Raw genomic sequence first — 18,773 nt, forward strand, 5'->3', positions numbered from 1 at the left:
TCTTTTAATGCCATGATTCCATCTATATTTATTAGTTGGCATTCTACAGCAGAAAAAGAGCCTTTGCTTTCTCATGTTTTGTTTTGTTTTGTTTTTTTACTTATTTATATTGTATGGACTCAAGGATATTTATCTTATACTATGGGTGATAACCCCTTAGTATCATTATTTATTTGGACAATCAAATTGTCCCAGATCTGGCAAGCGAGAGCCTCTTCAAGCTCCCATTTCTGCCATGTTCCCATAGTTCAGGAGCAATCTCTCATTTTCTGTTGAATTAGGATGTTCCAGGCTCAGAGCTGTCCCATGCATCTTTCCCCACTGTAGTCCTGAATCCTCTATTTCCCCAACGAGGCTGAATGCCGGTGGAGAACATTTAGAAACTAAGACCTGGGTACTAGATGTGAAAGAACATTGCTTTTTAAACATGTAAAATTTGTATCCAGTGTGATTGGTCAGGAATGGAAGAACTTACGGTGTGTAGAAAGAGCTGAGTGTGTGCCACAGGTGCAGGCTGCCTTTGGACCCTGAAAGAGGTGGAAATCTAAGAGGAAACCAGCCCCTCGTCCCCAGTAACATAGACGCGTCACACAGTATGTCAATTACAGTCTTGGCAAATGGGTAAGATACTTAGGCTTTTCTTCCTCTCAGCAAATATTGTTCCTCTAAGCCTCTGATACCTTTCGATGCCTGCTGACCCGGTGGTTCAGTCACACAGTGGCAATGTAGAATATTTTACAAACTGAACTTCTTGCCAGTATCTGTGACTTTATTTTTTTAAAAAGATTTTATTCATTCATTCGACAGAGATAGAGACAGCCAGCGAGAGAGGGAGCACAAGCAGGGGGAGTGGGAGAGGAAGAAGCAGGCTCATAGCGGAGGAGCCTGATGTGGGGCTCGATCCCATTAACGCCGGGATCACGCCCTGAGCCGAAGGCAGACACTTAACTGCTGTGCCACCCAGGCGCCCCGTATCTGTGGCTTTAAATACCCATTGTCTCCGAATGCCCTCTCTTACACACGTCGATGACACGTCTACAAAAGCCGCCGTGGACACAGGCGGCCACGTGCAGCGTTCATGCCTCCCCACTCGCCCTAGTAAGCAGCCTGTGGGGTCTCACTCTGCATCTTGAGTCCGGTCTTGCTTTGCACAATGGTGACTGCTGAGCCGAGGCCTCGGGGAAGGTGGGACAGCCAGCTGTGCTGAGCCAGAGGGCGGCAACGGTGGCCACGGCGGGCCGGATGGACGAGATTTCCTCTTTAACTCCTTTACGTGAAGTGGAGGGAAAACAAAGCTTGGGTCTCACTGATCCAGGAGGCGTGTTGGCTTTTACTTGGCATCTACACCTTTGCTGCTTGAGAAATGTTATTTTTTCCTTAAAAGGCTATCTCATTAATCTTGTGTTAAGAGTGGTCTAACCCTATTAGTTGGGTAGGCTGCTTCTGTTCCAATTAGCATATATTTCCATAAGTGTTGAGAGGAGAAGGGGATGGAAGAGGCAGAATTTCTAAACTATTGACCCGGAGGGACTTGCACGAAGGTGTGTTTGACATGAGGGTAATACAACTGAAAAAGCACTAGTAAATGGTAAATTACGGTTGGCTCTGCTGATTTATGCTAAGCAGAATAAACTATGATGGAAACATAAAATATTTCTAAGCTTACACGTTAGTCACTCAATACACATAAAACTCAATTTTCTTCCTTAAAAAATAGATATTTCGAGCCGTGAGACTTTCCAGAGGAAATCCGCTTATTTGCTATCTTTGTGTTCACTCCCGTCACATGTTCCAAGCTTAAACGTTGAAAATGTTTTGATATTCTCAAGTGAAAGGTGCTGTGCGATGCCCCCATTTAAACATAAATCCTACTAGGATATTATCCCTACCATTACATTAAGTGACTTTCCTTTCCACCCATAGTTTGGTGGTAATGTCAGAGCAAGCCTTCGATAGCCAAAGTCATTGTTCAAGTATTGACAGGCTGGTTGCCTAACCAGAGAATGCAGAAGTAAACCGAGGGAGCTTATTTTGGGGATCGGGTTTGTCGCCATCTATGATACGTATAACCAGGAGGTAAACAGGAAGTGCTGAGTTGGCTTGGTTTACTCCTACAGGAACGGAGAGAAATAAAATCAGTGTTTACCAAATGGAAAAGCACAAAGTGGGTACAGAGAGCAATGCTATTTTCATGCTTCTAAAAAGGTATTACAAATAACACAAGTTTCAAACCTATAATTAAAAACTATTTTTAAAAAGCTTTGATTAAGTTCCCTTCAAAAATAGACCTTTTAGGCTGAAGCCCATTTCTTAAAGGTCTGCCTTCCATCTATGCTGCTTGCCCCTAAAGCATACTGTAGAAACGCCCCTCTTAAATAGCAGACTTCAACAGAAAACATATGTCTTAGAGTCATCTACCAGAAGTCCAAGGCTCCTTGGGCGCCTGGGTGGCTCAGTTGGTTAAGCATTCGACTCTTGGCTTCTGCTCAGGTCGTGATCTCAGGGTCATGAGATTGAGCCCCGCATCAGGCTCTGAGCTGCGGGTGGAGGCTGCTTGAGATTGTCTCTCCCTCTGTCTCTGCTTGTGCTCTCTTTCTCTCAAAATAAATGAAATCTTAAAAAAAAAAAGTTCAATGCTCCTACTTAATTGGAGAATCCAAGGCCCCCAAATGAAGCTAATTTCTCAAATCCCACATAGCAAGAGGTAGAGCCATTTAGAGGCAGGGAGAATTTAGGGTCCAGGCAAAAGTTAGAGATTGACTGAATTTCTTAGTGCCAGACCTAAGGACACAAACCTTGTGGTAAAGGGGCTAAATGCACTGTTGGTGTCATTTTGGCCAGAAGCTGAAAGACAGGTCCTATGGGTCCAAACTGAGGAGACACCCCCCCCCCCCACACACACACCTTCAGAATCTCTGGACAAGACCCTTTCTTCTTCTGTGTCAACAGCCTCATCTGAAAACCGAGGTGATCTGAAGTTCTACTGCTGTGAATCTAAGAAAAGAAAAGGACTGAAAAAGGTGATGATCCAGGAAAATAAAGAATAAACGAATAGAAATGAAGATAGATTATTTTGGGCAAGAGTAATTCATAATATTTAAAAACCCAGTAGGGTTGTCTGAGGTCGGTTAAACTTTAATAACCCAGATTTCAGACCAACATCAACACTCAAACCAAGAATAGCCGAAGAAAAGAATGGGCAAAGTACAAGATTAGGCAATTCAAAAAAAGAACATCTAGACATGGCCAATAAACACAAGAAAAATGTTCAACCTCAATGGTATTCACACACGCAAAAAAAAAAAACAAACCCTGCAACGATGAGACTTTCCCCTTCTTTAAACTGGAAAAGGCTAAAAAGGGGAATGACACCCAGTGTTGGTGAAGGCCAAGAGAAGTGGATTGGCAAACACCACTAATGAGAATGCAAACTGGTAAAACTGAATAGAGGGCCATTTGGACATGTGTCAAGTTTTTAAAATGAATGCCCTTGATGCAGCAGGGCCAATTCTGGGAATTTACCGTAGAGGAAATTTCCACAATCAGTTTAGTGGATCGCAGATGGGCACAAATTCTTTGCTGTTAATCTTAGCAAGAGGTAGCGTGTATTTCCCTTCCCCTTTCATCTGGACTGGCCTTGTGGCTAGCTTTGAGCACCAAATATAGCAGAAGTGGTGTCGTGGGACTTCTGAGGTTTGGCCTTAAGAGGTTTGGCAGTTTCTGCTTCATCTCTCTTAAATGCCAGTTGTCTTTTAAGTTCAACTACCCTGAAACTACCATGCTGTGAGGAAGCCAAAGCTCGTCACGAGTGAAAGGAGAGATCCCTGAGGCTCAAAATCTCCAAATCTACCAGCAAAGCCCTTTTGACCCTTCTGGTCCAGCTCGGCTGCCCTCTGCATGTGGCTCAGAAAAAGGCCAGATGATGTCATGTGTAGTAGGACCACCTAGTGAAGACCTGCATGAACCCTTGGCCCCCCAAATCATGAGAAATAATAAATCACTGTTGTTTTAAGCCACTGAGTTTTGGGGTGGTTTGTAGCACAGAGAAAGAGCACTGAAACAGAAATAGGAAGGGTCACTCCATCAGGCAAGGAATCATCCCAGCTGAAGTGATACTGATGAGAGCAACCAGAATAGAGACTGGCTAGTGGAATAAGGGAGTCATAAATACCAGCGATGACCACTGGACAGAGGGGACAGAAGGGATGAGGTAGCAGTTATGAGTACTTCTTCCTTACGTTAGTATGAATACAGGGCCGGCTGGGTGGTTCAGTCAGTTGAGTGTCTAACTCTTGAGTTCAGCTCAGGTCATGATCTTGGGGTCATGAGATCAGGCCCTGCGTTGGGCTCATACACTGGGTGAGGAGCCTGTTTAAGATTCTCTCTCTCCCGGGACACCTGGGTGGCCCAGTCAGTTACGTGTCTGCCTTCAGCTCAGGTCATGATCCCAGGATTCTGGGATCGACTGCCGAATTGGGCTCCTTGCTCCGTGGGGAGCCTGCTTCTCCCTCTGCCTGCCACTCCCCCTGCTTGTGCTCTCTCTCTCTCAGATAGATAGATAGATGATAAATAAATAAATAAAATCTTTAAGGAAAAAAAAAAGATTCTCTCCCCCAGCCTCTACCCCTTCCTGCCTCTCTCTTTCAAAATCAATCAATCAATCAATCAATCAATCCTTTGTATGAATACAGCATATTTGTTTAGGTATTAAAGACTTCTTTTTCTTTACCGTCACCCCCCGCCTGCCTTCCCATTCCCCTGTTAGCTAACATAAGAGGTATTAATAGTGGTTAGCTATGGATCTTTGTATTTAAGTTACAAGATATCAAAGGGGAATTATAATTTAGAGAAAAAGAACATCACTTTCAAACGAACAAATCTTTATATCCTATTTTTTAAAATAAAGTTTTATTTTAGAATAGTTTTACATTTATAGAAAAATTGCAAAGCTAATACAAAGTTCCCGCACACGGGCACACCGCATTTGATTGCATTTTGCTTTATTGCGCTTTGCAGATATTGTGGATTTTACAAATTGCAGGTTTGTGGCAACTTTTCATTGAGCAAGTCTATCTGTGCTACTTTTCCAACAGCATTTGCTCACTTCATGTCTCCATGTCACATTTGGTAATTCTTGCAATATTTCAAACTTTTTGATTATTATTATATTGGATGGTGAACTGTGATCAGTGATCTTTGGTGTTGCTATTCTAGTTGTTTGGGGACATCACGAACCCCATTTATATAAGGCGGCAAACTTAATCCGTAAATGTGTGTGTTCTGATTATTCCACTGAGCAGTCATTCCCCCATCTCTCTCCTTTTCCTTGGGCCTTCCTATTCCCTGAGACACAGGGATACTGAAATTAGGCCAATTAATAGCCCTATGATGGCCTCAAAGTGTTCAAGTGAAAGGGAGGAGTTGCATGGTCAACTTTAAGTCAAAAGTTAGAAATAATTACACGTAGTGAGGAAGGCATGTTGAAAGCCCAGATTGGTGGAATGCTAGGCCTCTTGTGCCAACCAGTTAGCCAAGTTGTGAATGCAAAGGAAAAGTTCGTGAAGGAAATTAAGTGCTGCTCCGGTGAACACAAGCCTGGTAAAAAAGTGAGACAGCCATCTTGCTGAGATGGAGAAAGTTCAAGTGGTCTGGATAGAAGATCAAACCAGCCACAACATTCCCTTAAGCCAAAGCCTAATCCAGAGCAAGGCCCTAAGTCTCTTCAATTCTGTGAAGGCTGGGGGGCGGGGAACTGCAGGAGAAAAGTCTGAAGCTAGCAGAGGTGGCTTCATGAACTCTAAGAAAAGAAGCTGTCTCCATAACATCAAAGTACAAGGGGGAGCAGCCAGTGCTGGTGGAGAAGCTGCAGCGAGTTCTCCAGAAGGTCTAGCTAAGATCATCCAAGATGGTGGCTACATTAAACAACAGATTTTCTGTGTAAACAAAACTTCAATTGGAAGAAGATGTCATCTAGGACTTCCACAGATAGAGAGGAGAAGTCAGTGCCTGTCTTCAAAGCTTCCAAGGACAGGCTAACTCTCTCGTTAGGAGCTAGCACAGCTGGTGACCTTAAGTTGGAGCCAATGCTCATTTACCACTCTGAAAATTCTAGGGCCCTTCAGAATTATGCTAAATCAACTCTTCCTGTATTCTATAAATGGAGTAAAGCCTGGATGACAGCACATCTGTTTACAACATGGTTTACTGAATATTTTAAGCCCAATCTACTTCTCAGAGAAAAAGATTCCTTTCAAAATAATACTGTTCATTGACAACGCACCCAAGAACGCTGATGGAGGTGTACAAGATCAGTGTTGTTCTCATGCCTGCTAACAGAACATCCATTCCGCAGTCCATGGATCAAGGAGTAATTAAGACTTTCAAATCTTATTATTTAAGAAATATTTCATAAGGCTAGAGTTGCCATAGACGGTGATTGCTCTGACGGATCTGGGCAAAGTAAATGGAAACCATTCTCAAAAAGATTCACCCTTCTAGATGCCATTAAGAACATTCATGCTTCACGGTAAGAGGTCAAAATATCAATATTAACAGGAGTTTGGAAGAAGCTGATTGTAACCCTCATGGAGGACTTTGAGGGGATCAAGACTTGAGTGGAGGAAGTAACAGCAAATGTGGTGGAAACAGCAAGAGAACTAGAATCAGAAGTGGAGCCTGGAGATGGGACTGTGTTGCTGCGATCTCATGACCAAACTTGAAATGGCTGAGGAGTTGCTTCTTATGGATGAACAAAGAAGGTGGTTCCTTGAAATAGAATCTACTGGTGAAGATGCTGTGAAGACTGTTGAAATGACACAGAGGATTTAGAATATTCCATAAACTTAGTTGATAAAGCAGTGGCAGGTTTTGGAGGGACTCACTCCAATTTTGAAAGAAGTTCTGCTGTGGGGAAAATGCCATCAAACAGCATCGCCGGCTGCAGAGAAATCATTTGTAAAAGGAAAAGTCACTCGATGTGGCAAACTTCACCCCTTCATTGTCGTCTTCTTTTAAGAAACTGCCACAGCCAACCCAGCCCTCAGGCACCCTGATCAGTCAGCGGCCATCAACATGGAGTTAAGAACCCCCACCAGCAAAAAGATAACTACCCGCTGACAGCTCAGATGATAATTAGAATTTTTTAGTACTAAAGTATTTTTAAGTTAGTGTATGTATATTGCTTTTTAGACATAATGTTATTGCACATTTAATAGACTAAAGAATAGTATACACATAACATTTATATGCACTGAGAAACCAAAAAATTCATCTGACTTGCTTAATTGTGGTAATTCACTTTAGTGTGGTGGTCTGGAACACAACCCATGGTATCTCTGAAGAATGCTGTACTCCACACTGAGTTTCTCCTATTATTAATATTTTACGTTGGTATGGTATGTTTATCGCAATCAATGAACCAGTTTTGATAGATGACCATTCACCAAAGCCCATACTTCATTCAAATTTCCTTTGTTTTTACTTAATGTCCTTTTCTGTTTCAGAATGGCATCTAGGAGACCACATTATATATATGTCATGTCTTCTTAGATTCCTCTTGGCTATGATAGTTCCTCGGACTTTCCTTGTTTTTGATGGCCCTGACAGTTTTGAGGAGCACTGGTCAGGTATTTTGTAGAATGTCCATCAACTGAGATTTATTTGATGCTTTCCTCATAATTAGATTGAGATTCGGGTTTTGGGGAGGAAGCCCACCAAGGTTAGCATGCAGGATGTTAGGTGGAAGCATTTTGCTACTGTTTTTATTTAGAGAATTTTAAAATATCATTAAAAGTGGTACGTATGGGTGCCAAGTTGACAAAGCTTAGACTGTGGTCACCAGTACTGTGTCAACTTGGTGAAACTGAAACTACTTTTTCAGAATCCCCTTCCTGCTACAGTTCTGAGTTAGAGTTGGACAAAAAAGAAATTTATGCAAGATTTGGATTATGGAAGTGAAGCAGTTTTTAACCGTTGAAGTTCCTTGCGGTTAGATGAAGTTACAGACAGATATAGAAGTGCTGACAGCTCTAGCACGTTCTCCCTTTCCTCCATTCTAGACACAGTTCTTCTTCTTGACTGAAGACCCTGTTGACCAACAGTGGCTCCGAAGTTACTACTAGACACTTGGTGGTGAACCCACAGAGGTGGTAGTTATACAGAAGCATGGCTTCCTCCAGACCTTCCCATAAGCCTTCACTTTGCAGCCACTTTTGGCAGGTGGTTGTGCTTTGCTTGCAAATTGAGGGGTTGGTGACTTTTCTCTGATCCTCCAACTTCCTTCCTAGGCTTTTACTTTCCCAGCTCCTTCCACAACTATGTCACATCTGATTCCTATAATAAAATCTTTATCCTGTAACACACAGTACTTCTGACACTGTGATTGAACTCTGACAGATACATCAAGCTATGGGAGACTAATCCTTGACCTGAGAACAATTATAAAAGCTAGGAAAAAACAGAAAACAATTGTGTGATCGTCTTATATGTTGCCATTACAAATTGCTACAAAGTTAGTGGTGTAAACAACACAAATGTATTCTCTTAGTTCTCCAGGTCAGAAGTCTGGTATGGCCCTCATGGATTAAAATCAGGGTGTTGTTGGTTGGGCATCTGACTCTTGGTTTTGGCTCAGGTTGTGATCTCAGGGTTGTGGGATTGAGTCCTGCATTGTGTTTCATGCCCAGAGTGGAGTCCACTTAAGACTCTCTCTGCCCCTCCCCCTCCCCCCCCACTCTCCCTCTCACTAAAATAAATAAAGAAATCTTAAAAAAAATAAAGTCAAGGTGTTGGCAGACTGCGCTCTTTTCTGGAGGTTGTAGGACAGAACCAGTTTCCTGCTCATTCAGATTGACAGGAAAATTCAATTCTTTGGCTGTAGGACTGAGGTGCCAGTTTTCTACCTGGCTGTAAACAAAGAGCTGTTTCCCAGGCTACCAAATTCCTTGGCTCATGGCACCCTTACTCTATCTTCAAAGCCTGCGACATCAAGTCTTTGTCATGTTGCATCTTTCTTACCCACTTTTCTGCCTCCCTCTTCTGTTTCTATTTTTATTCATTTTTTGAAATATTTATTTTTTTATTTTAGAGAGCGAGCGAGCGAGCGAGCGAGAGCATGAGTGGGAGGGGCACAGGGAGAGGGAGAGAAATCCCAAGCAGACTCTCTGCCCTACTTGGGGCTTGATCTCATGACCCTGAGATCACAACCTGAGCTGAAACCAAGCATGGACACTCAACCAACTACACTACCCAGGTGCCCCTCTCTTCTGTTTTGAAAAGCTCATGTGATTAGGTTGGGCCTACCTGGATAATCTATAATTTTCCTATGTTAAATTCTGTTGATTAGGAACCTTGATTCTATCTCTAACTTTAATTCCCTTTTGTTATGTAATATAACGCAGTCACAGGTTTCTGGAGGTTTGGGTCTGGATATCTTTGAGAGGCCACACTTTATTTGTGGTATCAGAAAAAGATCAAACTAGTCAGGATTTGAAAGGATGTGAAATTGAAGAAGAGGAAAATTCACTTCCCCCCCCTCAGGGAATTTGCCACTTAAATGTGAGAGGAAGAAAAGCCATGCAGGAAGCAGAGGTCTAGGGCCTGTGATAGTCTCACTGAGCCAGAGGTTGGAGCATGAGGCTGCCGATAGTCGAGGGACCGAGATCTCAGAGAGGAGGAAACTCAGAGAAGCAAACCTGTAATTCTGCATGCAGTTTCTCCTTGAAATATATGTTAACCCCAAAGCTGTATGTGTGTAGGGTGAGAGCAGGAGCTGGGAGGCTAAGGAGGTGAACAGAAATTTCATCCACTCTGTGGGTATTTGGAGCCAGAGGCTGGATTTCAGAGCTTACCAAGGTTGCAGGGGTCTGGTAAACAACACAAACGTTCAGCTGAGGCCCTAGAGATACTTTCCACAAATGGGGCAAAGCAGAAATAGATCAACCTTGATTTGACTACACCCCCTTCTGCCTATCAGAAATGAAATCCTCTCTGAAGGAAATCATCACCCAGGGCTTCTGTATTTTTTCAAATACAACGTCTGCCACTCAATAAAATACTCCTAGTCATAGCAGGATACAGAACCAAATGCCTGAAAACCAAGAGGAAAAAAATCCAGACAATAGAAGCAGATCCACGAGCAGCCCACACACTGATATAATGAGAAAGGGCATTGAACTTTTCTTTTAAAGAATCAAATGGTGATTATATAACTGAAAAATAAAAAAGAACTGAAGTTAAAAATTCAATATATGGGCTTATCATCTCCATGACTTATTTATTTTATAACCAGAAGTCTATACTTCTTAATCCCCTTCATCTATTTTACTCATTTCCCCACCCACTTTCCTTCTGGCAACCACCAGTTTGTTCCCTATATTTAAGAGTCTTTGTTTGTTTAATAGAATTTCAGATGTGGCAAAAGAGAAGATTAATAAAGATAAAATGGGTCAATAAACATCCAGATTGAAGCAGAGATAAAAAGACACAGGAGGGGCGCCTGGGTGGCACAGCGGTTAAGCGTCTGCCTTCGGCTCAGGGCGTGATCCCGGCGTTCTGGGATCGAGCCCCACATCAGGCTCCTCCGCTATGAGCCTGCTTCTTCCTCTCCCACTCCCCCTGCTTGTGTTCCCTCTCTCTCGCTGGCTGTCTCTATCTCTGTCGAATAAATAAAAAATCTTAAAAAAAAAAAAAGACACAGGAAATACAAAAAAGACCATAGGAGACATATTACATATGGTGAAAAGTCCGACATACATGTAATTCAAGTCCTAGGACACAAGAAGAAATATCTGAAGAAAAGTAGCTGAGAATGTTAAAAAATTGATGAAAGATATTGAGCTACAAATTCAAGAAATTATACGAACTCCAAAAAAGATACATACAAAGAAAACTACATGTAAGCATGTCACACTGCAAGGGCTGAAAAATAAAATAAAATCTCAAAAGTAGCCAGAGAAAAGTAGACACGTTACTTTCACAGGGGGCAACAATAATGCTGGCAACCAAAATGACAGAAGCCAAAAGACAAAGGAAATGTGATATGTACAGAAAATAATGTACATTCTATAATGGTAAAACTTTGGGGAAATCAAAATATCCAATAATAAGATAGAATTAATTAACAGTAAATCAGCCGTAGTGTGAAATAGTCAACAGTAAAAAAATGGCATAGGAAAGCGTTTATAATAGGCTACTAGGCTACGAAGAAGTATGTACTGTATGAACTTATTTTGTGTGTGGGCATATTAAAATGTCAACAATGTTTAATCTCAATGGTAAAGGGCTGTGGATAATTCTAATCGTGTTCTTTATGTTTTCCTGAGTCTTTAAGGTTTTTGCTTATTCACAAAATATACATATTTTCGGTAATCAAAGAGAATCATAAAGAACAAGTTAAAGAGTTACAACAGTAAAAATAAGTTAAAATCAAGCATATTAATAATTAAACGTAAATAGTCTAAACACCTCAATGAAAAGGCCAAGATTATATAACTGGGTGAAAAACCGAGACCTAATCATAGACTGTCAATGAGAAAGACACTTTAAATATAAAGGAACAGATAAGTTAAACGTAAGAGGATGCTGAAATATATACCATATAAACACTAATAAAAAAAGTGAAGTAGATTTACAATATCAGACCTAGTAGACTTTGGAAGACGAAAAATTGCTAGGGATAAAGAGAACATTATACGATGCTAAAGGGAACAATTAATCAAGACATGTCATTCCAAACTGTGTATGCAACTAGGAACAGAACTTCAACATATACTGAACAAAAACTCATAAGACTTAAAAGAGAAATAGACAAAGCCACAATTTTAGTTGGCAATCTCAACATTCCTCTATCAGTAATTTTTTTTTTAAAGTAAAAAGCCAGAGAGACTGAACATTATCAATCAACTTGACCTAATTGACATTTATAGAACCCTATACCCAACACCAGCAGAAGGCGTGTTTTCAAGTGCACGAGCACAAATTCTGGGCCGTAAAACAAACGCAAAACTAAAAGAACTGTAATCATATAAAGTATGTGGTTCTTCATTATAAAATTAAACTAAAATTTAATAATAGGAAGATACCTGAGATATTCTCAAATATTTGGAAATTAATGAACACATTTCTAAATAAGCCACAGGTCAAAGGCAAAATCAGAAAGGAAATTAGGAAATATTCTGAATTGGATGAAAATGAAAACAAAACACATCAAAGCTTTTGAGATACAGCTAAAGCAGTGCTTAGAGGGAAGCAGATAGCATCGAAATGCTTAGAGAAAAGAAAGATCTCAAATGAAAAAAAAAAGAAGAGTGAATTAAATTCAAAGCAGGAGAAGGAAGAAAATGATGAAGATAAAAGCAAACTGACACTAAAACAGGAAAAAAAAAAAGAGGAAAAATCAATGAAACCAAAGGCTGCTTTTAAGAAAAATAAGTACAATTGATAACTCTATTCAGACTGGTGGAGGAAAAAAAAGGAAGGAGAGACAAATTGCCAATATCAGGAATTAAAAAGAAGCATCACCACAGATTCTATTCATATGTGAAGAATAATAAGGGAATTTCATAAATAACTTTCTGCCAATAAATTTGTTAAGTTACTTGAAAGACAAATAACCTTGAAAGACATAAACAACCAAATTTTCTCAAAAAGAAATGGATAACCCCAGTAGCTTTACATCTAAGGTTACTCATAGAAAGAAACACAAAGAAAACTTCAGTTCCCAATAGCCTCACTGATAAGTTCCTCTGAACTTAAAAACAAAAAAACAAAAAAAAAAAAGAAAAAGAAAAAGAAAAAATAAAAAACCCCTAAATCTATAGAAACTCTTCCAGAAAATAAAAAAGGAAAGTAATTCCCTATTCATTTTATAAGGACAGATCATCTGATCTAACAACCAGAAAACAGACATTACAAGAAAATTCCAGATCAGTATCTTTCATGAACACAGATGCAAAAAATACTTAACAAAAAACTATGAAATCAAGTCCAGCAAGATATGAGATTAATATATCATGACCAAGTGGCATTCATCCTAGTCAAGAAACATGCAAAAATCAATCCATGTATGTACCATCATAAGAAGAAAAACTATAAGATCGCCAAGGATGAAAAAAATAATAAAAAATTCAACATCCATCCATTATTCTCAGCAAACTAGGAATAGAAAGAAGTTTCCCTCAATGTGACAAAGAACATCTAATTAAATCTTACAGATGTTTTAATGGTGAAAGACTGAATACCCATAAAATCAGGAAAAAGGAAAGGAAACTGCCAAAGTTTTTCCCGAAGAGGTTAACATCATATTTAACAGTGAAAAACTGAACGTTTCCCCCATAAAATAAGGAAAAAGGCAAGGATGTCTATTTTCACACTTGTACACAACACTGTACTTGAGATCCTAGTCACTGCAGTAAGACAAGAAGAAATAAAAAACATACAGATTAGAAAGAAATAAGACTTTTTATTTGTAAATAACATGATTATCTATGTAGAAAATTCCAAAGAATATACAACACAAAACAACAACCTATTATAGCTAATAAGTGAGGTCAACAATATTGCAGGATAAAAAATTTATAAAAATAGATTTTATTGCTATATATTAGCAATGAACCAGAAATTAAAATTTTAAAAAAATCTTAGCACATCGAACATGAAAATCCACAGATAAATCTAACAAAACACGTACTAGATTTATATTCTGAAAATTGTAAAACACTGATGAGGGAAACTAGGAAAGACCTAAGTAAATGAAGAGCTATACCATATTCGATAATTAGAAGGCTTAACACCGCTGTCAATTTTCCCCAAACTGAGTTATAGATTCAAAGCAGTTCCAATCAAAATCTCAGCACATGAGGGGCACTTGGGTGACTCAGTCGGCTGAGCATCTGACTCTTGATTTTGGCTCATGATCTCAGAGATCAAGCCCTGTGTAGGGCTCGTGAGCTGGGCATGGAGCCTGCATAAGATTCTCTCTCTCCCTCTCTCTTTGTCCCTCCGCCTCTTAAAAAAAATCCCAGCACGTTTTGTAGAAATTTGAAAATTTGAAATTTGCAAAGCAAAGAACCTAGAATTAAAAAAAAAAAAAGGTTTGAAAAAGAAAAAGCGGACGGATTCGTAAGACCTGATTTCATGACTTAGTGATCAAGACAGTCAAATACCAGCTTAAGAACAAGCATACAGATCAATGGAACAAAAGAGAATCCAAAATATAAACCCATGTGTACATGGTTTCAGATAAATATGTCAAGATAAATCAATAAAGAAAGGATACATTGTCTCAACAAATAGTGTTGGAACAATCAGACATCCATATGCAGAAAGACAAAAAAAAGAACTTCAACCCTCACTTTGCATCATACACAAAAACTCAAAATGAATCGAAGACTTAAATGTAAAAGTTAAAATTTAAAATATGAAGAAAACATAAGAGAAAACCTTTGTATGCCTGGGTTAGATTAAGATTAGATAAGACAAAAAGTATGAGCCATGAAAGAATAAAAACTAAAAACTGGATTTCTTCAAAATTAAAAACTTCAGCTCTTCCAAATATACTTTAAGGAAAGTCAAGCCCCAGACTCAGACAAAATATGTGGAAAACACATTTCTGTATAAAGGCTCTAAAAAGAACTCTTATATTTTAATAAGAGAAAACAACCAATTTTTTTAAATGGACAAAAGATTTGAACACTTCAATAGAGAAAAGCTACAGATGCCGAGTGAACACGTGAAAAAATGCTTAGTATCATTAGTAATTAGAGAAAAGCAAAGTAAAAGCACAGAGAAATACTATCACCTACCTATCGGAATGGCTAAAATTAAAACAAAACAAATAGAATGAATCGTATCAAATGCTGGCAAAGTTATGGAGCAACTAGAAACCTCACATTTCTGGTGGGAGGGCCCATTGGTTGAGCTGCTTTGGAAAACACTTTCTTAGAAAATTAAATATTTACTTACCATCTGACCCAGTAATCCCACTCCTAGGTATTTACCCAATATAAATGAACACGTAAATCCACAAAAAGGTCTGTCCATCCATGTTCAAAGCAGATTTATTTTTAATAGACGGAAATTGGAAACAATCAAAATGTCCACTCAGTTACAGAGATAAGCAAATCGTGGTGTGTCTGTACAATGGAGTATTACCGAGCAATAAAGGAAAGTGAACTAGTCACTGATACAGCAACATGGGTGAATCAAGCATTATGCTAAATGAAAGAAGCCGGACACGAAAAACCCTTAAACCCAAACTCATTTAGAATTATTTCATATTACTTGCTATTCTGGAAAAGTTAAAAAAAAAAAAAAAGAATAGAAATGAGATCAGCGGTTGCCAGGAGTGATGGGTGGGGATCGATTACGAAGGAACATGAGAAAACTTTTTGGCATTAATGCATCTTGATCGTGGTGGTGGTTACATGACTGTGTTTATTTGTCAAAAGTCATTGAATTGTACTGTGTATCTAAAAGGGGTTATTGCTGTACGTAAACGATACTGCATTCAACTAATTTTTTTAAAAGAAATATATTCTATGGGTCCTGTCTAAAAATACTACTGCACTCTATGAGATAATAAATAAATACACCAAAAACATTAGCTAACCTGGAGTTGTGGGAAAAAGAAAATTTGAGTAAGTAGTGATATAAATATATCAAAAATTTTACAAGACATTAAATGAAAACCTGACTACGTCATAACTCAACTCTTGCTTGTGGTGGCCAAACTTCTTGTTCTGTTGAAACAGAACAGGATTTGGAAGTCCTAAAATATAAAAACTTTTAAAAAAAGTTGTGCTGAGGAACACAGCTGAGGAGGTTCGGAGGACTCTGGCAAGTCACGGGGAAGGAGGGGAGTAAAGGACAAGCCAGGCCAGTAGTGAGAAGGAACAGGGCAAGGCCGGAGTGCAATCACGTGGGTCTGGCGTCGCAAGACTTTGCAGAACTAAAGACTGATCAATGGCTCAAACACCTAGTAAAGCACTGACTGACCTGTCCTAGGTGTGGGGGGCCTGGTCTAAGGGCTGGGGCTACAGCACTGGACACTCTGTGCTCCAGAGGGAGGAGGGAATGAACAAAACATGTGACTATATGAAATGGTAGGCAGATGTTGGGGTGACAAAAGAAGGAAGGGGGGTTTGGGGTGCTAGGGCAGAAGTTGGGGTTTCAGTATCTGGAAGGGTGGGCAGAAGAGGCCTTATTGGGAAAGTGATATCTGAAAAAAGACCTGAAGAAGGGGAGGGAGCTGCGAGGAGAGCTCTAAAAGTGGGTGCTTTCCAACCCTGAGCGCTTGTGGCTGACTCGGCTCCTATCCACCTACTTTGCTGAGATCTGTTTCGCTTCCATAATGAGGATATAAAAAGATAACATTTAATGCAATCACTGGTTATGATAGTTTATAAAAGTGATTTATGGAATACACATAATCTGCATTTCACCTGAACAGGAAACATGTGAAATCCAACTGAAAGGAAACTGCACGCCTCGATTTCTTTTTAAGCGCTACTACCCCTCTTTGAGACCTGTCCCTCTTTTAACATTCATTATACACGATTCTGGAAAAGCTGAACGGCACAGTTAAGTATTAATAAATTTCTGAGTATTATTAGCTGGGAAAAGGGTTGGGAAAAACCAGGAGGAAATAGCCTATCCATATGAAAACAATAATCACATAGTATTTATTGTCTGGGATTGAAACGTTTCAAATACGCAAAGCAATAAAATGTCAGGAAAAGCAAAACTTCCTAATGTTAAAAAGATCATAAATTTTCCCCAAAATAAGACATACGAAAAAAAAGTTCAGGTGATACTTTATGTCACAGGAAAAATATACACTTAAATCTAAGTTACAGCAGCTCACGATCTTCAGGAGGCACCATCTACTCACCGCAGAAGGCCGGAAGAGCTTGGCGAACGTCACTAGGGGAGCACAGAAAGCAACGGCTATCTTTTTTTTCTTTCTTTCTTTTTTTTTGAGCTTGAGAATCGCTTTTTTTTTTAATATTTTTTTTAATTTATTCATTCGACAGAGATAGAGACAGCCAGCGAGAGAGGGAACACAAGCAGGGGGAGTGGGAGAGGAAGAAACAGGCTCATAGCGGAGGAGCCTGATGTGGGGCTCGATCCCGTAACGCCGGGATCACGCCCTGAGCCGAAGGCAGACGCTTAACCACTGTGCCACCCAGGCGCCCCGGGAATCACTTTTTAACACAAAGAAATTCACGGACCCACACATTCTGTAACTTGTACTTTTGTTAACTCTTGAATGAAAAATCATAGGTAATGTCAAAAAGCGACCAGGATTTCAGGATCACCTTTAAAAGAATTGAATTTTATAAATCACACGGATATATATATATATATAGTTAAAACAGAATGGCACCTACATGGGCAAAACATGTTTATTTAATGGCCTCCCGAGCCCCTTTCAAGAATTCTACTTTCGCACAGTTCCCTGACTCACTGTGTGGGAATTATAGACTCCATGTTGATTGCTAGGCTTTTTTTTTTTCAAGAGGGCTATTTTTTTTTTTTTTACATGATTGCATGCATGAATGAATGAATGAATGAACGAATGACTGACAGAGACAAAGAACCCAGACATTTTAGTTGTAAGCTACTCTTGGGTGATGAACTGTTGCTTCCAGTTCACAAAATCTCCTTATTTTCGAGCTAAATAGATCTTCATATTTGCTTTATGTTCAGTGGACGCGTTACTGCTGTTACCTTCAGGGAACTCTTATCCTAAAATGGCTCACCGTCTTTAAATAAACCAGTAGGAGAACTGGCACGTTTTCAAAGAGGGTACTGTATATAAAAATAGCAAGTATGTCTCTCATTCTTTTTCAGGTTTGTACGGATGCAGGGGGGACACACACGTTCTTAGGTTCAGTAGGACCACTGTGAGCGAGGTGACTGGTCTTTCTGAGGTCGCCAACCCCTTCAAACAAGACTGAAGTTACAGTGACCTACTCATAAAGGCTACAAGGAACCAGAGCGCTCTGGTTTCCCTGAGACACTGCATTTGTCTTTAAGAAAAAGGCTGTGACCATCTCCAGTTCATGAGATTTGCAGCCAAACAAGCATCAATAAAAGATTAAACAGATTTAACCAACCAACCAAAAAAAAAATTCTGTGCTTATGTTTAAATGAATAACTTCTTTTCCACCAACCAACCAACACATGTTTATTGAATACCTAATATGTGCGTGTGGTGATCACAAGGGGGTATACATTCAAGACTTGCCCTCAAGAAATTCTTAATCCGGTGCAGGCTACAAGGCACGCAGAGAGACAATTAGCGGCACAAAATAGGAAGTATAAAGAATAAGAGGGGCATAATTAGCTCCGAGGAAGCAGAAGGTAGTGTGCACTGAGGCAACCTTTACAGGAAAGAGCTAGGGAAGGAGGCCACCATGAAAACCAAGGAACGGGGAGGCAGATTTATTTTTCACGCTGGGAACAGAAACACAGGACGTCCTACATATCGTAGGGGAAAGACACCCTGGTGACCTTGCGGTCTCCACACAGGCCATGCAGGCAAGGTTCCATTTCAGTCTGTATCATCCCAGGGATGTGGCAAGATGGCCACCACAAGACAGTTTCTCATCCGCCTCTCTGGTTGTGACGAGGCATGGGACTTTCCATGTCAACCTCCTGTCAGGTATGGGTGCAAGCTGAGGAACTGCCTGCCTGTACTGTAGGGTTGGCGCCTCTGTGGTAGAGTACCCCCCCCCCCCCCGGGACACAGGACGTTGACGCCATGCTGATCT

At 40.0% G+C, this 18,773-nt stretch overlaps 1 protein-coding gene across 2 annotated transcripts in view; it reads right to left on the reverse strand.

Moving 5' to 3' along the window:
- Positions 1-887: 887 nt before the first annotated feature.
- The window catches only part of SUPT3H (SPT3 homolog, SAGA and STAGA complex component), a 535,848-nt gene continuing 517,962 nt past the window's right edge, over positions 888-18,773 (reverse strand). The window contains exons 12-13 of one of the 2 annotated variants that reach the window (XM_040643551.1): positions 2,905-2,994; positions 888-2,111 (exon numbers count right to left, since the gene is read on the reverse strand). In XM_040643551.1, the coding sequence (XP_040499485.1) occupies positions 2,106-2,111; positions 2,905-2,994 (96 nt within the window). In that variant the 3' untranslated portion in view covers positions 888-2,105. Of the gene's footprint in view, positions 2,112-2,724; positions 2,995-18,773 lie in introns of those variants that run through there. The other variant, XM_040643550.1, reaches the window with a different exon arrangement.

Source organism: Ursus maritimus, unplaced genomic scaffold, assembly GCF_017311325.1.
Source record: "Ursus maritimus isolate PB19 unplaced genomic scaffold, ASM1731132v1 scaffold_29, whole genome shotgun sequence".
Classification (NCBI taxonomy): Eukaryota; Metazoa; Chordata; class Mammalia; order Carnivora; family Ursidae; genus Ursus; species Ursus maritimus.